The sequence below is a fragment of the Bidens hawaiensis genome, unplaced genomic scaffold (assembly GCF_021521415.1).
Source record: "Bidens hawaiensis isolate Kalapana, Puna unplaced genomic scaffold, B.hawaiensis_p1.1 tig00029880_1, whole genome shotgun sequence".
Taxonomy (NCBI): Eukaryota; Viridiplantae; Streptophyta; class Magnoliopsida; order Asterales; family Asteraceae; genus Bidens; species Bidens hawaiensis.
In genome coordinates, this window is record NW_027505163.1 from 75,138 (window position 1) to 94,697 (window position 19,560).

Consider the following 19,560-nt stretch of genomic DNA (forward strand, 5'->3'; position numbering starts at 1 on the left):
AAAGCCTTTTCCAACAACATTCTTGCTCAGTTATCATTCCATTTATACCGGGGATGTTAATGTTTAAATAACTTTCATTAATCGAGTCGTATCGAACATGACTTTCAACATAACGCGGCACGTTTCACAAATTCCATCTTTATCTTTAATTAATTTTTACTAAAGGACTTTATGATATTATAATGGGTAATTTACTTTGTGGTTTATTGGCAAAAGAATCGCTCAAAGCTGTCCTTTACCTTGTAGAAAATTCTTTAAATATCATCATCATCATCATCATCGTACTCAGTATATCCCACCAATAGCAAAGCTATGGTAGGGTCTGAGGAGGGTAAGATGTAGACAACCTTACCTCAACCCCATAGGGATAGAGAGGCTGCTTCCGGTGAGACCCCCGGCTCGATAGTAGTTTTGCATCAAGCCTTGGACATAAGACACATAAGACACAATCATCGGGACACCGGCTGATTGGTGCATGTACCGTTGTCTTTCGGCTATCAACGCCACCACATGATGCCTGATTAACCTTCCGCCACTTTTAACGTTATTTTCACGAGATTAGTAAAATAACGTCAAAATTAGTGCAATTTTACTTTTGCCCACCCAAGGGTTCACATATATATACATTATATGTGCGCACCGCAAGCAGGGCGTAAAATTCTTTAAATATGATAAGTTTAAAATCTAAATGAATTAAATGAATGATACATCCATATTTGTAATCCAACACATAGACAATGTGGCTAGAATTAAAATCAATTTCATGAGGTCTTGATGACACAAGGTAACAGACTAGTATGAACTTCCTTTACATTAGCAAGGACCAATATGTACAATTTTATGTGTAATATCTACAATTTTATGTGTATCATGTGAAATCAGGTTATCAAATCATTTCAAACCGTATCATTTCATATCATATCAAACCATATAATATCATACAATGGCGGATAACGGATGTATAGTATAACCAGGGGGTAGCCTCCTCTACCCCTCAACTTTTCGTTGATATATAGTGTATTTTCTTTTTCCATTTTGGGTCGGTTTTCTATTTCGTTACCCTTGAAAAATATTACATTACCCCTAATCGTTTAAAGCCCAACTAATTTAAAAGTTTTAATCAAATAAAGCCCAAACAAAGTTAATAGCCCAAAGCAAATAAAAACCATTAACCTTTTCATTTCTTTTGTTTGAACGAGAAAACATCAAATAGAAACATGCTCAAACGGAAGTTAAATCAAATAAAGCATAAACAAAGTTCATAGCCTAAAGCAAATAAAAACCATTAACCATTTTTTCTTTTGTTTGAACGAGGAACATCAAATGAAAATATGCTCAAAAGAATCATCATTTTGAGATTGAAGTTTTCAATACGGTTTTGTATCTGCAAATTCAAAAACTTGAAAATAGATTCAGTAAGGTCTCAACTAGTTTGTTAGAAAAAATGTCTAGTTTAAATCTATGAGATTCGGTTTCCAAGTTTGACATATGTAAGATAGTGGCATTTTCGAAGATGTATCAGAATGATATTAGTAATAAAAAGAGGGTGTATTTAAGGTGATAGTACGACATTTTATCACATTTTAAAGAAGAATAATAAATTGGCAAGATTTGGTGGAATGTGTGACACAGCTCGTGTAATGGTGGAAACCGGAAAACACATCACTTTTTCTTTGGTTTATCGGTTATTTAAGCTAGAGTTGGTTACCGCACTGTTGAAATATGTTTTTTTTTCATATATAAAGCTTATCAATGCTGATTTGCACAAATAAATGGGTGATGAGTATTTGAACAGTGCTTTAATTTGTGCGGTCAAAAGAGAAACGTTTGAGAAAATAAAAGAAGAGGGTGTAATAGCTCGATTTCAAGCTTTCATAAACAGAGAAGGAGAAATTTTTACCCATTTGTTTATATAATTATAGTTATTACCGTGTTTCTACTTTTGTTTCGTTTACATTGTATGAAATACGCTAAATAAAATTTAAATCTTACCCCTGAGATTTGTGTCTAGATCCGCTACTGGCACGTACCATATCATATCAAATCATATCATATCATGATATCATATTATATCATAATATATCAATATTATATTATATCATATATTATGATTGAGTTATCGTATCTTATTATATGTGTCACGAATCCAGTAACCCAACAAAGTTTTTTATTAAAAAAAAACTTTTAAAAGGTCATATTGCTCAAAAACTTCATAATCTATGGTTGGATAAAAAGTAAATCAATTTTAAAATATTTGGTTCTATCATGTGTTAGTGATTTTAGTGTAATTAATGATTAACTTGTTGATCAAGTTAATTGCAATACGGGTGCGTGATGCACACTTATTTGATCTTATTATAATTTATAATCCTATTGGTACTTAGGGGCGAAACCCCTAAGTCATGGGGTTCCAAGGGGGCAACGCCCCTGGTAGTGGGGTACGAGGGGCGGCAGCCCCTGACAGGGTCGGTCAGCTTGGAAATGTTTTATTTCGGACACATGTTTCTTTATTAAAAACGTATTAATTAATTTTCGTTAGAAAGTTTAATAAAATTAGAGGAGCGTATTTTTAGTTATTGGTTTAACTGTTATGATAACTGTCATCCCTGTTTCCAATCCCTATTTATAACGTAGTTTGATCATATGATTTTAATCTGGTTCAAAAACTCTTTCAATCTCCATACTGGTTCTTGCACTCAATCTGAGTTTTATTCGATCAAAAAATTTGGGAACCAACAAATAGTTTTGATCTGATATGTATAAATATATACGTAAACGAAAGCTTTTAACGAGTTTTGACGAGAAACATAAAGTCTAAGATGTTGGTTTAGTAAAATAATTTATACTTTACATCTAATATTCATTATAAATAAATATATAAATCACTTAAACTATAAAAAAAATAAATTAAGAAAATAAAATATCAAAGCCATGTCCAAGGGGCTTGAACCCAGGCCGGCTCAACTATTTAACACAACCACACGCAACCAACTATGCTACAACAACTGTTGGATAAAGAATGAAAATGTAACTTTAAATATCGTATCTGCTAAAACCCCAAATTGGTGATAAACCCTAATTTCACAATTCGCTACTCTGTTCATTGTTTGCTAGATTGAAGTTAGGGTTATTGTAATACGATTAGAGACGAACATACTGCATCATTTAACTACCTGATTAATTTCTTGAAGATTGGTTAATTTGGTCACAACAGCGTCAGCTTGTACATCATCAAAAGACGATACAAAGGACAACGATGATACAATCAGATAAGGGGTATAGTAGGCGATGGTTAGGAGATGACGAGGGCGTGATTAATTGAAATATAATTATCGTTATATTGTAATCCCAATTCGATTTAAGGATGACTTTATTATAGCAATATGTATAAGTTTGATCAAAATAACATAATAAACGGGTGTCGGTAAGCCGTAAATGGAAGGTATAATATGATTAATGAATTGATTCCAAGATTGAGACGAGAATTGAGCTTCAAGAAAACATAAACGGGTATCCGGATAGCCGATACGGGTCAAAGGGTATGGATATATCCATGGGTTAAAGGGTTATAATAAAATAATATACAGGATTTACAACCAAGCCCTTAGAGAATGGAGATAGAGGCATTAAAGGGTTAAAGTTTAGTGTGGGGGTTAAACTTGAATATTTTTAAAGTTAATTTATATATATTAAATAAATAAAATAAACCATTAATAATAAAAATAATAATTACTCGATAGACGTGATATTTTTATTGATAAAATTTCCCAAACATAAAACGTGTCGGGTGACGATTATTAAAATAATAATATAAAAATCCGAGTTGTTACACCGATTACAATACATAACTCGCTTACTATCTAGTCGATCACAATCGTGAATTCGCTTATAATGTTATCGATTTCAAATGGCTGGTTCGCATACTTTTGCTAATCGATTACCTTGTGCAAATCAAGAGCTCGATTACACATTAAACTCAATTACAAACAAGGATTCGAATACATAAGGGCCATTCGCTTACTTTATGACTCGATAACACTAGACTCAATTACAATTGACCCGATTACCCTAGCCATACTCTATTACAACGGGAACTCGAATTGTTGTATTCGATTATATATAAACTCGCATACATTGGTTCGTATACATATACTCGCATACACATGCCAGACTTGATTACAATATGGCTCGATTAGAATGTTCTTAATCGTATACAAAGAGAACTCGCATACAATAAGGATTCGCTTACATAGAACACTCGATTACAATATTGATTCGCTTACAACTTGTGTTTCGATTACAAGTTAACTCGAATACAATATACTCGCATACATGTGATCATTTCGCAAGGGTTCGGTTACATGGAGACCCGAATGCATGGTGACCCATATATACACACACACACACACATGATGGTATGCATTATAAGAACCTAAAGAGATAAAATAAAAGAATGTTAAAGTAAATGTAAACCATAAATTCAAATATGCTAGGGTTTAAGAATAAAATCTAAGTAAAAGTAATATAATACAAGGCCATTAGATTAGACCATACTTAGTCATTTTTGGCTGAAATACAAATAGGACAAGTATTGATACGTGTAACTCATATACAGTTAGCGGAGCTCAATTAAAGAAGGGAGCAGTTAGCGGAGAAAGAAACAGGATCCAGATGAGTTTCTAGCTCCATTTCCGTGTTATGTTTTCGGGGCTATATGCATACTCAATGTGAATGTTAATATACTTACCTTAAATGGTAAGTGTATGCCTTAATGATGGATGTGATAGTTATGTTTATATTATGAATTAATACTTGACAGTACGTGAACGACCTTCGGGTATTGCACGTATTGTTAAGGAAGGTATTATGTAGTAAGTATGAAATGAGTATTTGAGATGAAGTATGCATGAATAATGCATATGTATGTATGTTTATATGTATGTATGAATGTTATAACGATAATGTAAGGCCCCGTCACCGGTGCCCTACCTTAGAGTTGGATTTACTCATAAACACTGTTCTAAATATAAGAGTTAATTAAAACTTTCGTGGAATAACATAAAACATCAACAGTCATTACAAACATTCAAAACTTGTCTTTTAAACATAACTTAAAACATGTCTTTTAGTTAAAACATTAACAAATAAATCTTCAGACGCCAGCTTCTTTATTTATCTGCCATGTGTCCCCCTTCAAGCCAGCTGTCTCATCCTACTCACCTATGTGCATACTAAAAGTCAGTTACGTTGAGTGAGTTTAGTTAATCAGGCAACACACAACACATTCTCATATATATATAGAGAGAAAGGTTAAAATAAAAAGTAATGTTTTCCTAAAAAGTGTAGGAAGCATTTTCCACCATTAGATAATAAGGGTAGGATTGTAATCTTACTTTCTTTTCTTGTTATGGTATTTAAATATATATTTAATTAAAAATATTATACACCCATGATTTGTTCCTTATTAATTGATATGTAGTTGACAGTTAATAAAAAATAACCAATTATCATACACGATCTTGATTGTTTATATTCGTTATCAAGATCTAATTATTAATCTCTAGTATTCTTCTATTTCTTATTCACCATCTCATTTATTCATATCAAGTAATCATCTTACTAATCAATACAATATTCAACATAGAGACCTTCATGGATGAACATCAATTAGGTAAAACTCAAATATTCTTTTTTTTCTCATTGACCCTTTATGTGCTTCGTGACATGGTGTGTTATGTTATTTTGAATTTTTCTAAACCTATAACAATTAGGTTACGATGTTATGTAACGCATCATTAGGGTTCAACACATCTGATCGTAATTACGATCTAATCGTAATTGTGATGTTCTTTTTATTTCGTATATACTGTACCAGTGATAACAAATATCTTAACCGTTATTAGGGTTCGTTATTTTCATGTGATCGATGCCTAAATAAGTAATGTTGTTCTTTGTAAACTGGTGTGTTTTTTATTTGTTTAGGATTTGTTTGTTGACTATGTTGTTTTTTCTGTTTTGTTTTTTCATTGTATTCTCATCAGCCGACAACTATGGTTCAGAAGTTTGATTATAGTGTGTTTTGCGTGTTATTTTGATTATAGTGTGCTTTAGTTGTTAATTTTTTAGTGTGTTTTGTGCTGTTTTTTCGATTATAGTGTCTGAAGGCTATTATTGTATTCTGCATTAATGATTTTTTTAGTGTGTTTTGCTTGTTTTTTCGATTATAATGTCTGATGGCTATTTTTGTATTTTGCATAAATAAGTGTGTTATTGCTTGTTTTGTATTCTGCCTAGATAAGTTATTTTCAGCCTTGTTATTTTAATTTCAAGTTGATTAGTTTTCTTGTATTTACTTCACAGATCCACCAACTTACCAAGAGCTTGGGATTCAACACATCTCTCCCAATTCTGGCACTAAGACGTACACGCCAATTGTGTCTGCATCAATGATACCCAATAAAGGTATGCTTTTTGATTTTGTAGACGCTGCAGAGCAATTCTATAAAAGATATGCTTTAGCGGGCGGGTTTTCTATAAGAAAAGGCACACAATCGGTCGTTAATAACGTTCTTCGTCTCAAGTATTTTGTTTGTACCAAGGAAGGGTCAAGAACTATTAAGGAAGTTGACATGCTTAGTCAAGATTATAAAAGGAAAAAAGAGCGTAGGCGACCTTCTCAAAGAACCGGTTGTAATGCACAACTCCGCTTGGTTTTAAATGATAAAGGAAAATATAGGGTCAAATTTTGTTGGCGAGGCACACAATCATCCTTTTGTTAACGAAAATGATATGCATTTTCTGAGAGCTTCTAGGGAGCTTACATTTACACACAAAAAGGTGATAGATGATTTGGCTAATATCAACATTGGTCCGGTGAAGGCTTTTAATATTATGCGGACCCTGTATGGTGGCTTCGATAAGGTTGGCACAACAAAGTCTGATTGAAAAAACTACAAAAGAAAGATTAACTTGTATATTGGCGACTACGATGCTGAGATGGTTGTTCAACGTCTTATGGAGAAAAAAGACTTTTGTGCTAATTTTTCATGTGACTATATTACCAGCAAAGAAGGCACATTGAAGGGTTTATTTTGGGCTGACGAGTGTGCAAAGAGATATTTCTATGTCTTCGGGGACGCTGTCTCATTTGATGCTACATATCGTCATAACAAGTACACAACTTTTCATTCCATATTATACATTTTTTCTTTTCAATTATACAAACAAAAGTTGTGTGTATTTATTTTGTTTTATATTCATTTATAGGTATAACATGGTTTTTGTTCCATTTACTGGAATCGACAACCATAATAGGAATGTTACTCTTGGCACGGCTCTACTTGGAGATGAAACAGCTGAAACTTATTCATGGTTATTGAGGTGTTTGTTTTAAGAGTGCTTTTGGTTACGAACCCCCTGTGGTTGTAACTGACCAAGACCCCGCCATGAAGCGTGCAATTGAAGACGTTTTCCTTAATTCTAGACACCGTTGTGCATGTGGCATATCATGGATAAACTATCTGGGAAGGTACAAACTCCATTTTAATTGTCTTCCACCTTTTTATTTATAACAATAATGATTATATTGTTTCTAATTCCCTGAAAAAACCTTACATTCCCAGGTCGGTGCCAATCTATGCAACACTACTGACTTTGAGACTCGGCTTTGTGATATTGTATGGAGTGATTCTATAACACCCGAATTGTTTGAGAAGGAGTGGGATTCCATAATGACTGATTTTCAGTTAAACGACCATGCATGGCTGAAAGATATTTTCCAGATTAGAGATTCGTGGATTCCAACATACTATCGTGAAGAAAACATGCCTGGTCTAATGCGTACGTCATCAAGATCAGAGATCGAGAACTATTTTTTTTGGAAATTTTGCAACGCAACTTGCACTTTGGTCGGGTTCTTGGCACATTTTGAAACTGCATTGGAACATTAAAGGCATGGACATCAGAAGAACGATCATGCTTGTCGTTACACAAGTGCAAAACTAATGGGTAACTACACTCTTGAAAATCAAGCTCATGAAATATACACAAGAACCATCTTTTTTGATGTCCAAATGGAAATTCAGCAAGCCCTTCACAACTGCACTTCCCGAAGCTACGAACAGGTTGGTGATTTTATAAAGTTTAGTATTCGAGACTTTGAGCATCTACCAGCTTCTTTTCACGAGGTAAATATTATACGGGCTTACATTTTTTTTTGATATTTATTGTTTTATACATATAAATAGTTTAGTAATCATCATAGGTAATGATTCGCTCGGAAGACGTGACTGTGTATTGCAGCTACAAGCTGTTCGAGCAATTTGGCTTACTATGTCGCCACATTTTTAAGGTTCTCCACATTGGAGATATCAGGGTTTTCCCAAGGCAGTACATTAACCGTAGGTGGACAAAAGATGCCGTTTCTAATAGCCCGATGCGTTCTGTTGGTTTTGATGAGCCTAACGTAGACAAAACTACCGATGTATATCGTGTTGTTCGGGATATTAATATCGTGAATGATCATATTATAAATAAAATGGTTACTGACATGGAAAAATTAAACCAGTTTCGTGACTACGTCAATGATTACAAAGAAAAAGTTGACGAGGTTACGTTTGACGCCCCTAGACCTAGCAGAAGAGACCGGTTTGAAGAACTCATTGGCGTCCCTCAGCCTGATCAGATCAACATACGTGCTCCAATTGGTGTTAGGAATAAAGGTTGCGGGCTTCCTATTCGGTACAGGTTTTTACGAGAGCAAGCAATAAGTCAAAGTAAACTGGATAACCCTCAACGGACGTGCAAAATATGTAAGCAACGAGGTCACGATGCCCGTAATCATCATAAGTGTGCTATAACCGGTGACACTTCAGCGGCTGCTACCTCCTCCCAAGTTGATGAGATGGAACATTAAGGTTCATTGTGGGTTTTAAACTTTGTTTGGTTTGTTTTTTATTAGCACATTATAACTTTTTTCCAATTTTCATTTAAGAAAAAATGGTTGCTGAGTGTGTTTATTTATTTTATGGATGTTGTATTTATTGATATGTGCCTGATCTTATTGTTCAACATTAGAAAACATTTACGTCATTTTATGATGTGTTAATAAGTTATGTTTTTATTTTTTATTAATTTCCATTCATATTGATATTTTATACACTGAACACATCGATGTTCAAATTCATTACCTACAAACAGTTTGGTTCCTTAATATTACTCTTACTTTCTAATCAACATATACAACATATAGTGTTGAAATTCTGATTAAGGTGTTATGCATATTCGAATTCCTTACCTTCAAACACTTTGGTCCGTTAATATTACACTTACTTTCTTATCAACTTATAGGTTAAAAAACGAATTAACGTGTTATAAACCGAAACAGACTCGTCATTAACTAATACACGGATTTGCGTAATACGTAAACTACAACACACAACAACTAATTATACTACACACTGCTCATGTATTAAACCATCATAACATATTCTTAACATGTTGCAATCCATAAACATTACAACCCAAAACAAGTTCTAATAAAAACAAGAGTCTAACATTAAAATCCAAAACAAGTTGTACTACCATTCAAACTTTTCAAATCCAAAACACAAAACCAAAAGTCTTACTTTCAAATCCACATAATGAAAATACTTGACCATAATATCAAGATAGCTTCAAGCGTTCAATTATTCTTGCCGGCGCTGTGTTTTCCAGTCACATCTTAGCATCAGCAGACAAGGTAACAGGGAACTCATGTCCCTCTAACTCTATCTTACAGTCCTTAACCATTTTCATTATTTTAACCGAAGTGTCACTAGCGGTTTTTACTATGAAAGTTTCAGGCACTCAATAACATTTCATTTTAGCTAATATACTAAATGGCATGGCTACGAAACTTTTGATCGCACATGAATCAAATAATACTGAAACGAAAATACCGTTTACTGTAAACGTACATGTGACGACATCTGGAATCTACTTGGCTTGTTCTTGGGTCAGCATGCAAGCTTTGGTCTTTCTCCTTGGTGGTTCAGCATCTTTCTTTCCGCTTCCTCCAGCTTCGGCACACTCTCTGGCCATGTGGCCCGTCTTACCACACCGAAAACATGCCGGTTTCTCACTGCACTCATGAGCGTAGTGCCCCACCTTTTCGCACTTATAGCAAGCGTTTGATCCAACCCTGCACTTCCCCATGTGTCTTTCCACATTTATAACAAACATCTGATCCTTTACCCCACTTACACTCACCCCCATGCATCTTTCCACAGGTCTTACACGACTTCTTCTACCACACTTTCTACTTCTTATCCTTGGAGTTCCATAGCTGGGTACGAGGTCGCTTAGCATGATGGACCCACTTCTTATCTTTCTTCTCTTCTTCTATCACAACATCATTCACAGCCAGGTCTTCATAAACCATCTCTGCGAGTTCGACAGCAGAGTTAAAAGTAGCAGGTTTATTTGCCCTGACCAACGTGCGGACCTTCTGTTGTAATCCCCTCACATAAGACTTAATTCTCTTAGCCTCATTGTTAACCATATCGGGTACCAACCTAGACATTCGATTGAACTCTGTAATATACTCACGATGTGTCATCGTTCCAGCTTTCAGGTTCAGGAACCTTATATCTGCCCTCTCAACTTCGGTGTCAGCACGGAACCTCTTCATACTAACTCTTTCAGATCCTCCCACTTCATTGCCTTGATCTCCTCTGGACTCTTCCTCTGCTCAATCGATTCCCACCAATACATTGCCTCATCACCAAATGATTGGGTGGCATATCCCATAGCTTGATCGGGACGACACTCGCTAATGCGGATAACCTTATCCATAGTGGTTATCCATTGGAGAGTAGCGATTGCGTCTCCCACGCCAGTCAGCTTCGGCGGGTCGCAACCTTTAAATGACTTGTAGTTGCACCCACCTCGGTCTCTCCTCCTGCCATCAACTTTCACAGATTTAACCACACTCGAGGCCTCCCTCTCCCTTTCATCATCTTTCTTACCATCTCCTCCCGCCCTTTCAGCGGTTCTTTCACGGCCTTTAGCAGACCCTTCAGGATCTTCACAGCAGTGGCTACAGCTTGAACAATAGCTGCTTGAATTACATGGTCAAGTTGAAACCCTTCGTTGTTGTTTGGTTTCGCCCAGCTGCACTTCCTTCATCTCCAGTGTTGGAAGCTGTTTCTACCGAAGGTTGTCGGACACGACGAGGCCTTCCACGACGTCTAGTGCGGCCTCCTGCTCCAACAACCTCCCTAGATCCAGCCATCGTATTCTGGAAGGGAAAACCAAAACGTCATCACTCAAAGAACTATTTAGTACAAGGATAGTAAGGCTAACATGTAATAACAGTGGCCAGCTGTGATAGCTGATCACGTTAGTTTCAGTTTCCTATACACTTTCTCTCATGAGTCTATTTGTGCTGGTTCTAATATCAAACAGTTAATCAATCAAAGATCAAGAAATCCTATCCGTATCATTAACATATCCTTTCTCTAGCAAGCTAACATTACATTTATTATCTAACCATACACTTTAACTTTACTGAGCTTGCTTGAGTGACACATGGCTTATTTGAACTGACATCTTCTTTCTTTTCTTACTTAAATCCCATTCTCTGTTCGAGTCTAAGCATGTAGGATGCTTAAATCTCTCGAACTTTGCTCTGATACCAACTTGTAAGGCCCCGTCACCGGTGCCCTAACTTAAAGTTGGATTTACTCATAAACACAGTTCTAAATATTAGAGTTAATTAAAACTTTCGTGGAATAACATAAAACATCAACAACCATTACAAACATTCAAAACTTGTCTTTTAAACATAACTTAAAAACTGTCTTTTAGTTCAAACATTAACAAATAAATCTTAAGACGCCAGCTTCTTTATTCATCTTCCATGTGTCCCCATTCAAGCCAGCTGTCTCATCCTACTCACCTGCGTGCATACCAAAAGTCAGTTACGCTGAGTGAGTTCTAGTTAATTAGACAACATATAACACATTCTCACACACACACACACACATATATATATATATCCGTAGATACTTATCACATACTTAGCCTGTTATATTTCTTCCATTCATACATACATACTTTCTTTCTTTCATATTCATACATCATGTTTTAAAGAGCATTACGCCCTATAACCTTCGCATATATTATTAGGGTATGCAACCCTTTAACCTTCGCATATATTATTAGGGTATGCAACCCTTTATCTTTCGCATATATTATTAGGGTATGCAACCCTTTAACCTTTCCTTACCTTTCATTATCATCATCATTATCACATTCATACATACCTTTCGTAATATCGTACATACCATATTTATACACACTTTCTTATACACATACTTATATCATACATGCTACATTATACTTTCCTTAACAATACGTGCAATATTCGAAGATCGTTCACGTACTGTTAAGCTTGCATTCATAATTTAAACATAACTATCACATTCATCATTTGGGCATACACTTTCCTTTAAAGGTAAGTGTATTAACATTCACATTAAGTAATGCACATAGCCCAGAAAACATAACAAGGAAGTGGGGCTAGAAACTCACCTAAACTCTGTTCCTTTCTCCGTTAATTGTTAATCCCTTCTTTAATTGAGCTCAGCTAACTATATATAAGTTACATGTATCAATACTCTTATAATCTAATCCAAAGGTCTAGTATTAGCTTAGCATTTTTATGGTTGATGTGTTGTAAAACACACTTGTTTGCTGCACATTTTTATCATCTTTTAAGTGCTTAATTGTATAATAAATGATGTTTTTTCAACTCACTTTAACTTGATCTTACAAACTTTATTATTTTGTGTAGTTTACGAGTTTTACAGAAGAAAGGTTCGGGTTTTTGAAGACATTTGAGGCTTTTATGATCAATTTAACAAGACCAAAACTTAAGAGCCGACCCAAGCCTAAAAGAAGAAATCCTTTCTTGTTAATTGATTAGATGCAGCGGATAGGCACCTTCTTAGAGACCGAGAGGTGATAGGAAGTAAATTCGTCTCATAGCTTTTACTTGTTAGGATTAGCATCAAGCGAGAGCGGGTTCGGTTCTTGTCGGGTTTAGGTTTGTGAGCGATTAGTTGGTTTAGTTTAAGTTAATAAAAATTGTTCCTCTATCCTTGGTTGCGTAGTATTTGTTTCCATTAGGGTCGTGTGTCGGTGAGACCAAGAGGAGAGTGGACATTAGAACACTTTAGCAATTCGTTTCCCTGTTTGTTCTTAAAATCAATTAAGTGTAAGTTAGGGTTGGTTAGTGAGGCCGAGAGGTGATCTAGCTTTCTTGAGTGAACCTTAGTTGTGTCATCCTTTGATACCGGTGTCGTGAGATTATTCAATCATCAGCTTGTTAGACCTTCAATATGATTCTTACCTAGGTAGACGTTTTCTCCATTGTCAGTCTCATTCGTAAAGTTTCGTTGAGTCTTATTAAGTTAAGTATTTTAATTTAGTTAAAGTAAGTTAGGTCATGTAGTTAATTATTTAAAAATAATTAAAAAATTTATTATTCTTAGGAAGGTCTTGTTTATGGTTAGTGATCATAGACGTTTTCACGTGTCCTCGTGTTTGATACTCGGACTTCCTTAGTTCTATACTACTTAATATCGGTACACTTGTCGGGTATGTGTGGAGTCATTAGGAGTTTCCATTTTATAAATTTAAACTTATTTGTGAGTTCCATAGAAAAAGCATTCATTAGACACACATCAAGTTTTTGGCCGGGGACACGGTTTGAGGCGTATTGAGAACGACTCGAGTTAGGACTTACCTTGTTGGCTACTTGTTTTTCTTTTGCTTTGTTTAAATAAATTTAGCTAATTTTAGTTTCTTTTGTTTATTTTAATAGTTGTATGCGACGTACTCTATCTCTAGGACCACCTGAATCTGAGGGATTTTCCGAACCAGAGAGAGTTGCGAGAGAGACACCGTACCAGACCGTCTTCCAGTTCTTCTACGTCCGTTGGTAATACATCCTCTTCTCCAACTTTTGCTTAATCCGTTACTAGGTATAGGATTATGGGCGACGTAGTTCCACCACCGAGGAGGACAGTTGCAGACTACGCCCGTCCGGTCGATGCGGGCGCGAGATCTAGCATTGCTCCACCAGCCAATGTAGTTACGACAAATTGGCAGATTCCATCTAACATTCTGAACACCATCTCTCATTCTGCTCAATATCACGGGTAGCTCCATTAAAACCCGCATTCTCATCTCACTCGCATTGCACGTATTTGCGACTCGTTTCATCTTGTCGGCGTATCCGAAGAAGCCATCAAACTCCGTGTTTTTACGTTCTCACTCGTTGATCATGCGAGTTTGTGGCTTGAGTCCCAACCACAGGGATCCGTTGCTACTTGGGCCGCCATGCAGACCCAGTTTCTTGAGAGATACGATCCTCCGGCTAAGGCCGCTCGTTGCGTAACCAGATTCATTCTTTCCAGATGGAGGACACCGAGAGCTTCTACGAGGCATGGGAGAGATTCAAAAATTTACTCGCTTTTTGTCCGAACCATGGCATGCGAGACAAGGCAGTTGTTGAGAATAACTATAACGGAGTGATATACGCGACTCAGAGTATGCTCGACACGGCAGCGGGAGGCAACTTATTGACAACGAAGGATACAGATGAGTGCATTGCTTTGTTTAACGGGTTATCCATGAGTGGATACCGCCCGCCAAGAGCACCAAGACCGTGACTCCGTATCACACGGAATACATTTGGTTGACACAAGCACCGCACTTGCGGCACAGGTTGAGGGGTTGGCAAAGATTGTGAAGGACTTGCAGGTGAAGAGTAAGCTGTGCGAGATCTCTAGATGAGGGCATGATACCGTTCAGTGCCCCATAAGTTTCCGGGAGGAGGCAGTAGACTTTGTTAGTAATCCGAACCGAAATCAAAATTCTTTCAGTTCTTATAATTCGGGGTGGAGAGGTAATCAAAATTCGAACCAGAGGAACGGAAATCAGTCCGGCTTCCAGCAGCGTTAGAGTCTTTTCCAGGATTCTGGTGAGGGAGCGAGTAGCAGGGAGAAGAAGCTCAAGTTAGAGGAGATGATGGCACAACAGACACAGATGTTGTCGCAACTTATGACTTGAGAGGACTCTCGCCACAAAGAGACTCAAGAGAAATTTCGGGAGCATGAGTCATTCATGAGGAATCAGGGGGCATCCATTCAGAATCTCGAGCGTCAGATAGGGGAGATTGCAAGTCGATTAAACAAAAGGTCTCCAGGAACACTTCCGAATAATACTGAGCAAAATCCGAAGGGATTCGCAAAGGCTGTGATGACGAGGAGCGGTGCAGGGGCAAGTAGCGAGCCCGTGAGTCAGGAGGCGACGAGAGGAGTCAGTGAGGAGCTTCCATTCGATGGAGAGGAGCAGGTGGATGAGGAGATTCAGTTGGAGTCTCCACCGACCAAGGTGCATCAGAGGCGCAGCCCAGGAAGTACAACACAGGCCGAGGACCAACAGTTACCTAGCATACCATTGAGAGTCTACAAACCTAGACTTCAATATCCCGGGAGACTCCGCAGGGATAGATACGGGGAGCAGAACACCAAATTTCTTGATCTTTTGAAGCAGCTTCACCTTAACATCCCATTCCTTGAGGAACTCACTCAAATGCCGAAATATGCAAAATTCCTTAAGGATATTCTTTCGAATAAGGAGAAGTTAGCTGAGGTCTCTTACATCCCTTTGAGTGCTAACTTGCAGAGAAAGTTACCAGAGAAGATGCCCGATCCTGGGAGCTTCACAATTCCCTGCATCTTGAGTGATGATACATTTGTTTATGCTCTGGCAGATCTTGGTGCCAGTATTAATCTCATGCTGTATTCCTTGTATCGCAAGTTGGGTTTAGGCGAATCGAGGCCTTCCCGGATGAGTATCCAGCGTGCTGATCGTTCTATGAAATACCCCCAAGGGGTGGTCGAGAACATGCTTGTTCGTGTCGACAAGTTCATCTTCCCGGTGGAATTTGTCATCTTGGACTTGAACGATGATGATAGTGTCCAACTTATCTTAGGCCGACCATTCCTTGCCACTGCACAAGCATTGATCGACGTTTGCGAGGGTAAGTTAATTTTGAGAGTTGGGGATGAGAACGTCACCTTTGGCGTTCGACAGTCACTGAAACACCCCAAGTCTGCTGATGACTTTTTATACTTCATCGATACCATCATGGAACATGTTGGGGAGTTTTTCAGCGAGATCTGTGGAGGATCTACCTCCAACACCCATATTCTCAATAGGGAGATTCCGGAGATTGAGATGGTTGCCATGACCAATCAGTCCTTGGATGACGACACCGAGTCACATGGCCCTGAATCTGGCGTGTTTGTTGCGATCATACGAGATGATCCTATGGACCGACCTTCTGTCGAGAGTCCTCCTTCTTCCTTAGAGCTTAAGGATTTGCCTGCCCATCTTGAGTATGTGTTTTTAGATGAAGAGAGGAAGCTGCTGGTTATTATTGCATATGCTTTGATGGAGGTTGAGAGGGAGAAGTTGTTGAGGGTGCTACGAGATCACAATGAGGAGATTGCATGGAAGATTATCGACATTAAGGGTATCAACCCTTCGTTTTGCACTCATAAAATCCTCATGGAGGATAATTTCAAAATTGTCGATCAGTCGCGAAGGCGGCTTAATCCAAAAATGAAAGAGGTCGTGAAGAAGGAGATCATTAAACTCCTTGATGCGGGGATCATTTTCCCCATTTTTGATAGTGCTTTGGTAAGTCCAGTTCAAGTGGTTCCTAAAATAGGTTGCATGACTGTCATTACCAATGAGAGGAACGAGCCCATTCCCACTAGGACTGTGACTGGATGGAGAGTCTGCATCGACTATTGTAGACTGAATGATGCCACCAGGAAAGACCACTTTCCTTTACCCTTCATTGATCAAATGTTGGAGCGTTTAGCCGGTCAGCAGTACTACTGCTTCCTAGATGGTTTCTCCAGGAACTTCCAGGTTCCGATAGCTCCCGATGACCAGGAGAAAACCACTTTTACCTATACTTATGGAACATTTGCCTATAAACGTATGCCGTTCGAACTGTGTAACGATCCGGCCACCTTCCAAAGGTATATGGTGGCCATTTTCCATGATATGATCGAGGACTTCATGGAGGTGTTCATGGATGATTTTTCTGTATTTGGGAGTTCCTTCGATCATTGTTTGTCTAATCTGGAGAGGATGATGTTCCGATGCATTGACACCAACCTAGTTCTTAACTGGGAGAAGTGTCATTTCATGGTTCGCGAGGGCATTGTTCTGGGGCATTGGATTTCGAGTGCGGGGATAGAGGTTGACCGAGCGAAGGCCGAGACCATTTCTAATCTTCTCCCGCCCACTTCTGTGAGATCCATTCGGAGTTTTCTAGGTTATGCCGGGTTCTACCACCGGTTCATCAAAGATTTTTCTAAGATCGCGAGACCCATGACCAAACTTCTGGAGAAGGATGCTCCATTCATCTTTTCTGAGCAGTGTATCGAGGTGTTTGATCTTTTGAAAGAAAAACTTGTTAACACCCCGATCATGGTTGCTCCCGACCAGTCGTTACCATTCGAGTTGATGTGTGAGGCGAGCGACTTCGCAGACGGAGCGGCTCTTGAACAACGGAAAGATAAACACTTCCATCCGATTTACTATGCTAGCCGGACCTTTAAAGGTGCACATGTAAGTTATACCGCCACAGAGAAAGAGCTTTTAGCTGTGGTGTTTGCTTTCGATAAATTTAGGTCTTATCTAGTTCTGTCCAAGACGATTGTGTACACAGACCATGCTGCTATTCGATATCTCTTCTGCAAGAAGGATTCTAAGCCTCGTCTTATCCGATGGATCCTGTTGCTTCAAGAGTTTGATATTGACATCCGTGATAAAAAGGGGGCCGAGAATGTGGAGGTCGATCATATTTCACGTCTAGAGGGAGCAGAGTTAGGAGATTCGGGGGTCAGGATTGATGACCATTTTCCAACAGAGAGTCTCATGTTTGTTACGGCACATGATGAGGGTTTTCCATGGTTTGCTGACTTCGCGAACTATCTTGCTGACGGTTACCTCCCGAAGATGCCTTACCAGCAAAAGAAAAAAATTCTTTGCGGATATTAAGTTTCACCTGTGGGATGACCCGTATCTTCTCCGTATCGGTGCTGATCAGCTGATTAGGAGGTGTGTAGATGCTAAGGAGGGATGGCAGATTCTGAGCCATTGTCATGTAGGACCGACAAGAGGTCACCATGGTGCGAGTTCGACGACGAAGAAGGTGTTTGATTCTGGATTCTATTAGCCTTCGATTTTCAAAGATACCCATGCATTCGTTAAAAGTTGTGACCGATGCCAACGTGTTAGTAACATCTCATCCCGAAATGAGATGCCCCAAAATGGTATTCAGGTGTGTGAGGTTTTTGACATTTGGGGTATTGATTTTATGGGCCCGTTCCCATTGTCTAGAGGGAACAAGTACATACTTGTGGCAGTTGATTACGTCTCCAAGTGGGTCGAGGCCATAGCCTTGCCCATTAATGACGCCCGAGTTGTAGTGAGATTTTTGCAAAATCTTTTCTCTCGTTTTGGAGTCCTGAAAGCCTTGATCAGTGATCGAGGTACTCACTTCTGCAATGTGCAGATTGAGAAGGCGTTGCAGCGCTATGGGGTCACCCATCGGCTTGAGACGGCCTACCACCCACAGACTAGTGGGTAGGTGGAAGTGAGTAATCAGGGAATCAAACGTATTCTTGAGAAAACGGTTGGATCGAATCGTCGGGATTGGTCCGACAAATTGGATGACGCTTTGTGGGCCTTCCGTACAGCCTATAAGACTCCGACTGGTTCCACACCATTTCGAATGATTTATGGGAAGACCTGTCATCTTCCTGTTTTGTTGGAGCACCGTGCTTCATGGGCCCTTTAGAGGGTTAATCTTGATTTATCCGCCGCAGAGGAAACTCGGTTCCACCAGTTGCATGAGTTAGAGGAGCTCCGGGATCACGCATATGCTCAGTCATTTAAGTATAAGGAGCGGCAAAAGAACTACATGATAGAAAGTTGAAGGGCAATAAGCAGTTCAAGTGTGGGAATAAGGTTTTATTGTATAACTACCGGTTGAGATTATTCCCGGGAAAGTTGAAATCCTGATGATCGGGACCGTTCACAGTCACTGAGGCTTTCCCGTATGGAACTATTGAGATACAAGATCAGAGCGGGAAGTTTAAGGTGAGCGGTCACCGATTGAAGCACTACATATGCGAGCTGGTAGCTGATCAGACAGTCGAGGTGTTCTACCTTGACTCATTCAGCGAGGCGTAGACGTGTTGGATGCATCACTCGGGAGGCAGCCCGAGTTGTATAGTGTTTATTATGATTTTCTTTATTATCTGTTTTATTTATTTTATTTTTGTTTGTTAATAAAAATAAAAAAGTAATAATAAAAAAATTTTAAAAAGTAAAAAAATTAATAAAAAAATCAAAAACACAAAAATATGTTTATTTCTTACGCCGCTACATGCGAGCGAGTTTGAGTTATTACAGGTAGTATTA

At 38.3% G+C, this 19,560-nt stretch overlaps 2 protein-coding genes across 2 annotated transcripts; both read left to right on the top strand.

Annotated features, from left to right (window-relative positions):
* Positions 1-6,446: 6,446 nt before the first annotated feature.
* On the top strand, positions 6,447-7,393 carry LOC143611167 (protein FAR1-RELATED SEQUENCE 5-like). The gene is made up of 4 exons (XM_077085446.1): positions 6,447-6,690; positions 6,737-6,935; positions 7,065-7,172; positions 7,267-7,393. The coding sequence occupies exons 1-4, from the start codon at positions 6,447-6,449 to the stop codon at positions 7,391-7,393; spliced, it is 678 nt and encodes a 225-aa protein (XP_076941561.1).
* Positions 7,394-8,003: 610 nt separating this feature from the next.
* On the top strand, positions 8,004-8,914 carry LOC143611168 (uncharacterized). The gene is made up of 2 exons (XM_077085447.1): positions 8,004-8,186; positions 8,264-8,914. The coding sequence occupies exons 1-2, from the start codon at positions 8,004-8,006 to the stop codon at positions 8,912-8,914; spliced, it is 834 nt and encodes a 277-aa protein (XP_076941562.1).
* Positions 8,915-19,560: the final 10,646 nt, after the last annotated feature.

Excerpts from the sequence above, each read along its gene's own strand:
- LOC143611168 (XM_077085447.1), top strand. The coding sequence starts at position 8,004 with ATGGGTAACTACACTCTTGAAAATCAAGCTCATGAAATATACACAAGA. Across the intron at positions 8,187-8,263 it reads TACCAGCTTCTTTTCACGAG|GTAATGATTCGCTCGGAAGA; the intron begins GTAAATATTATA and ends TAATCATCATAG.
- LOC143611167 (XM_077085446.1), top strand. The coding sequence starts at position 6,447 with ATGATACCCAATAAAGGTATGCTTTTTGATTTTGTAGACGCTGCAGAG. Across the intron at positions 6,936-7,064 it reads GATAAGGTTGGCACAACAAA|CAAAGAAGGCACATTGAAGG; the intron begins GTCTGATTGAAA and ends CTATATTACCAG. Across the intron at positions 7,173-7,266 it reads GCTACATATCGTCATAACAA|GTATAACATGGTTTTTGTTC; the intron begins GTACACAACTTT and ends ATTCATTTATAG.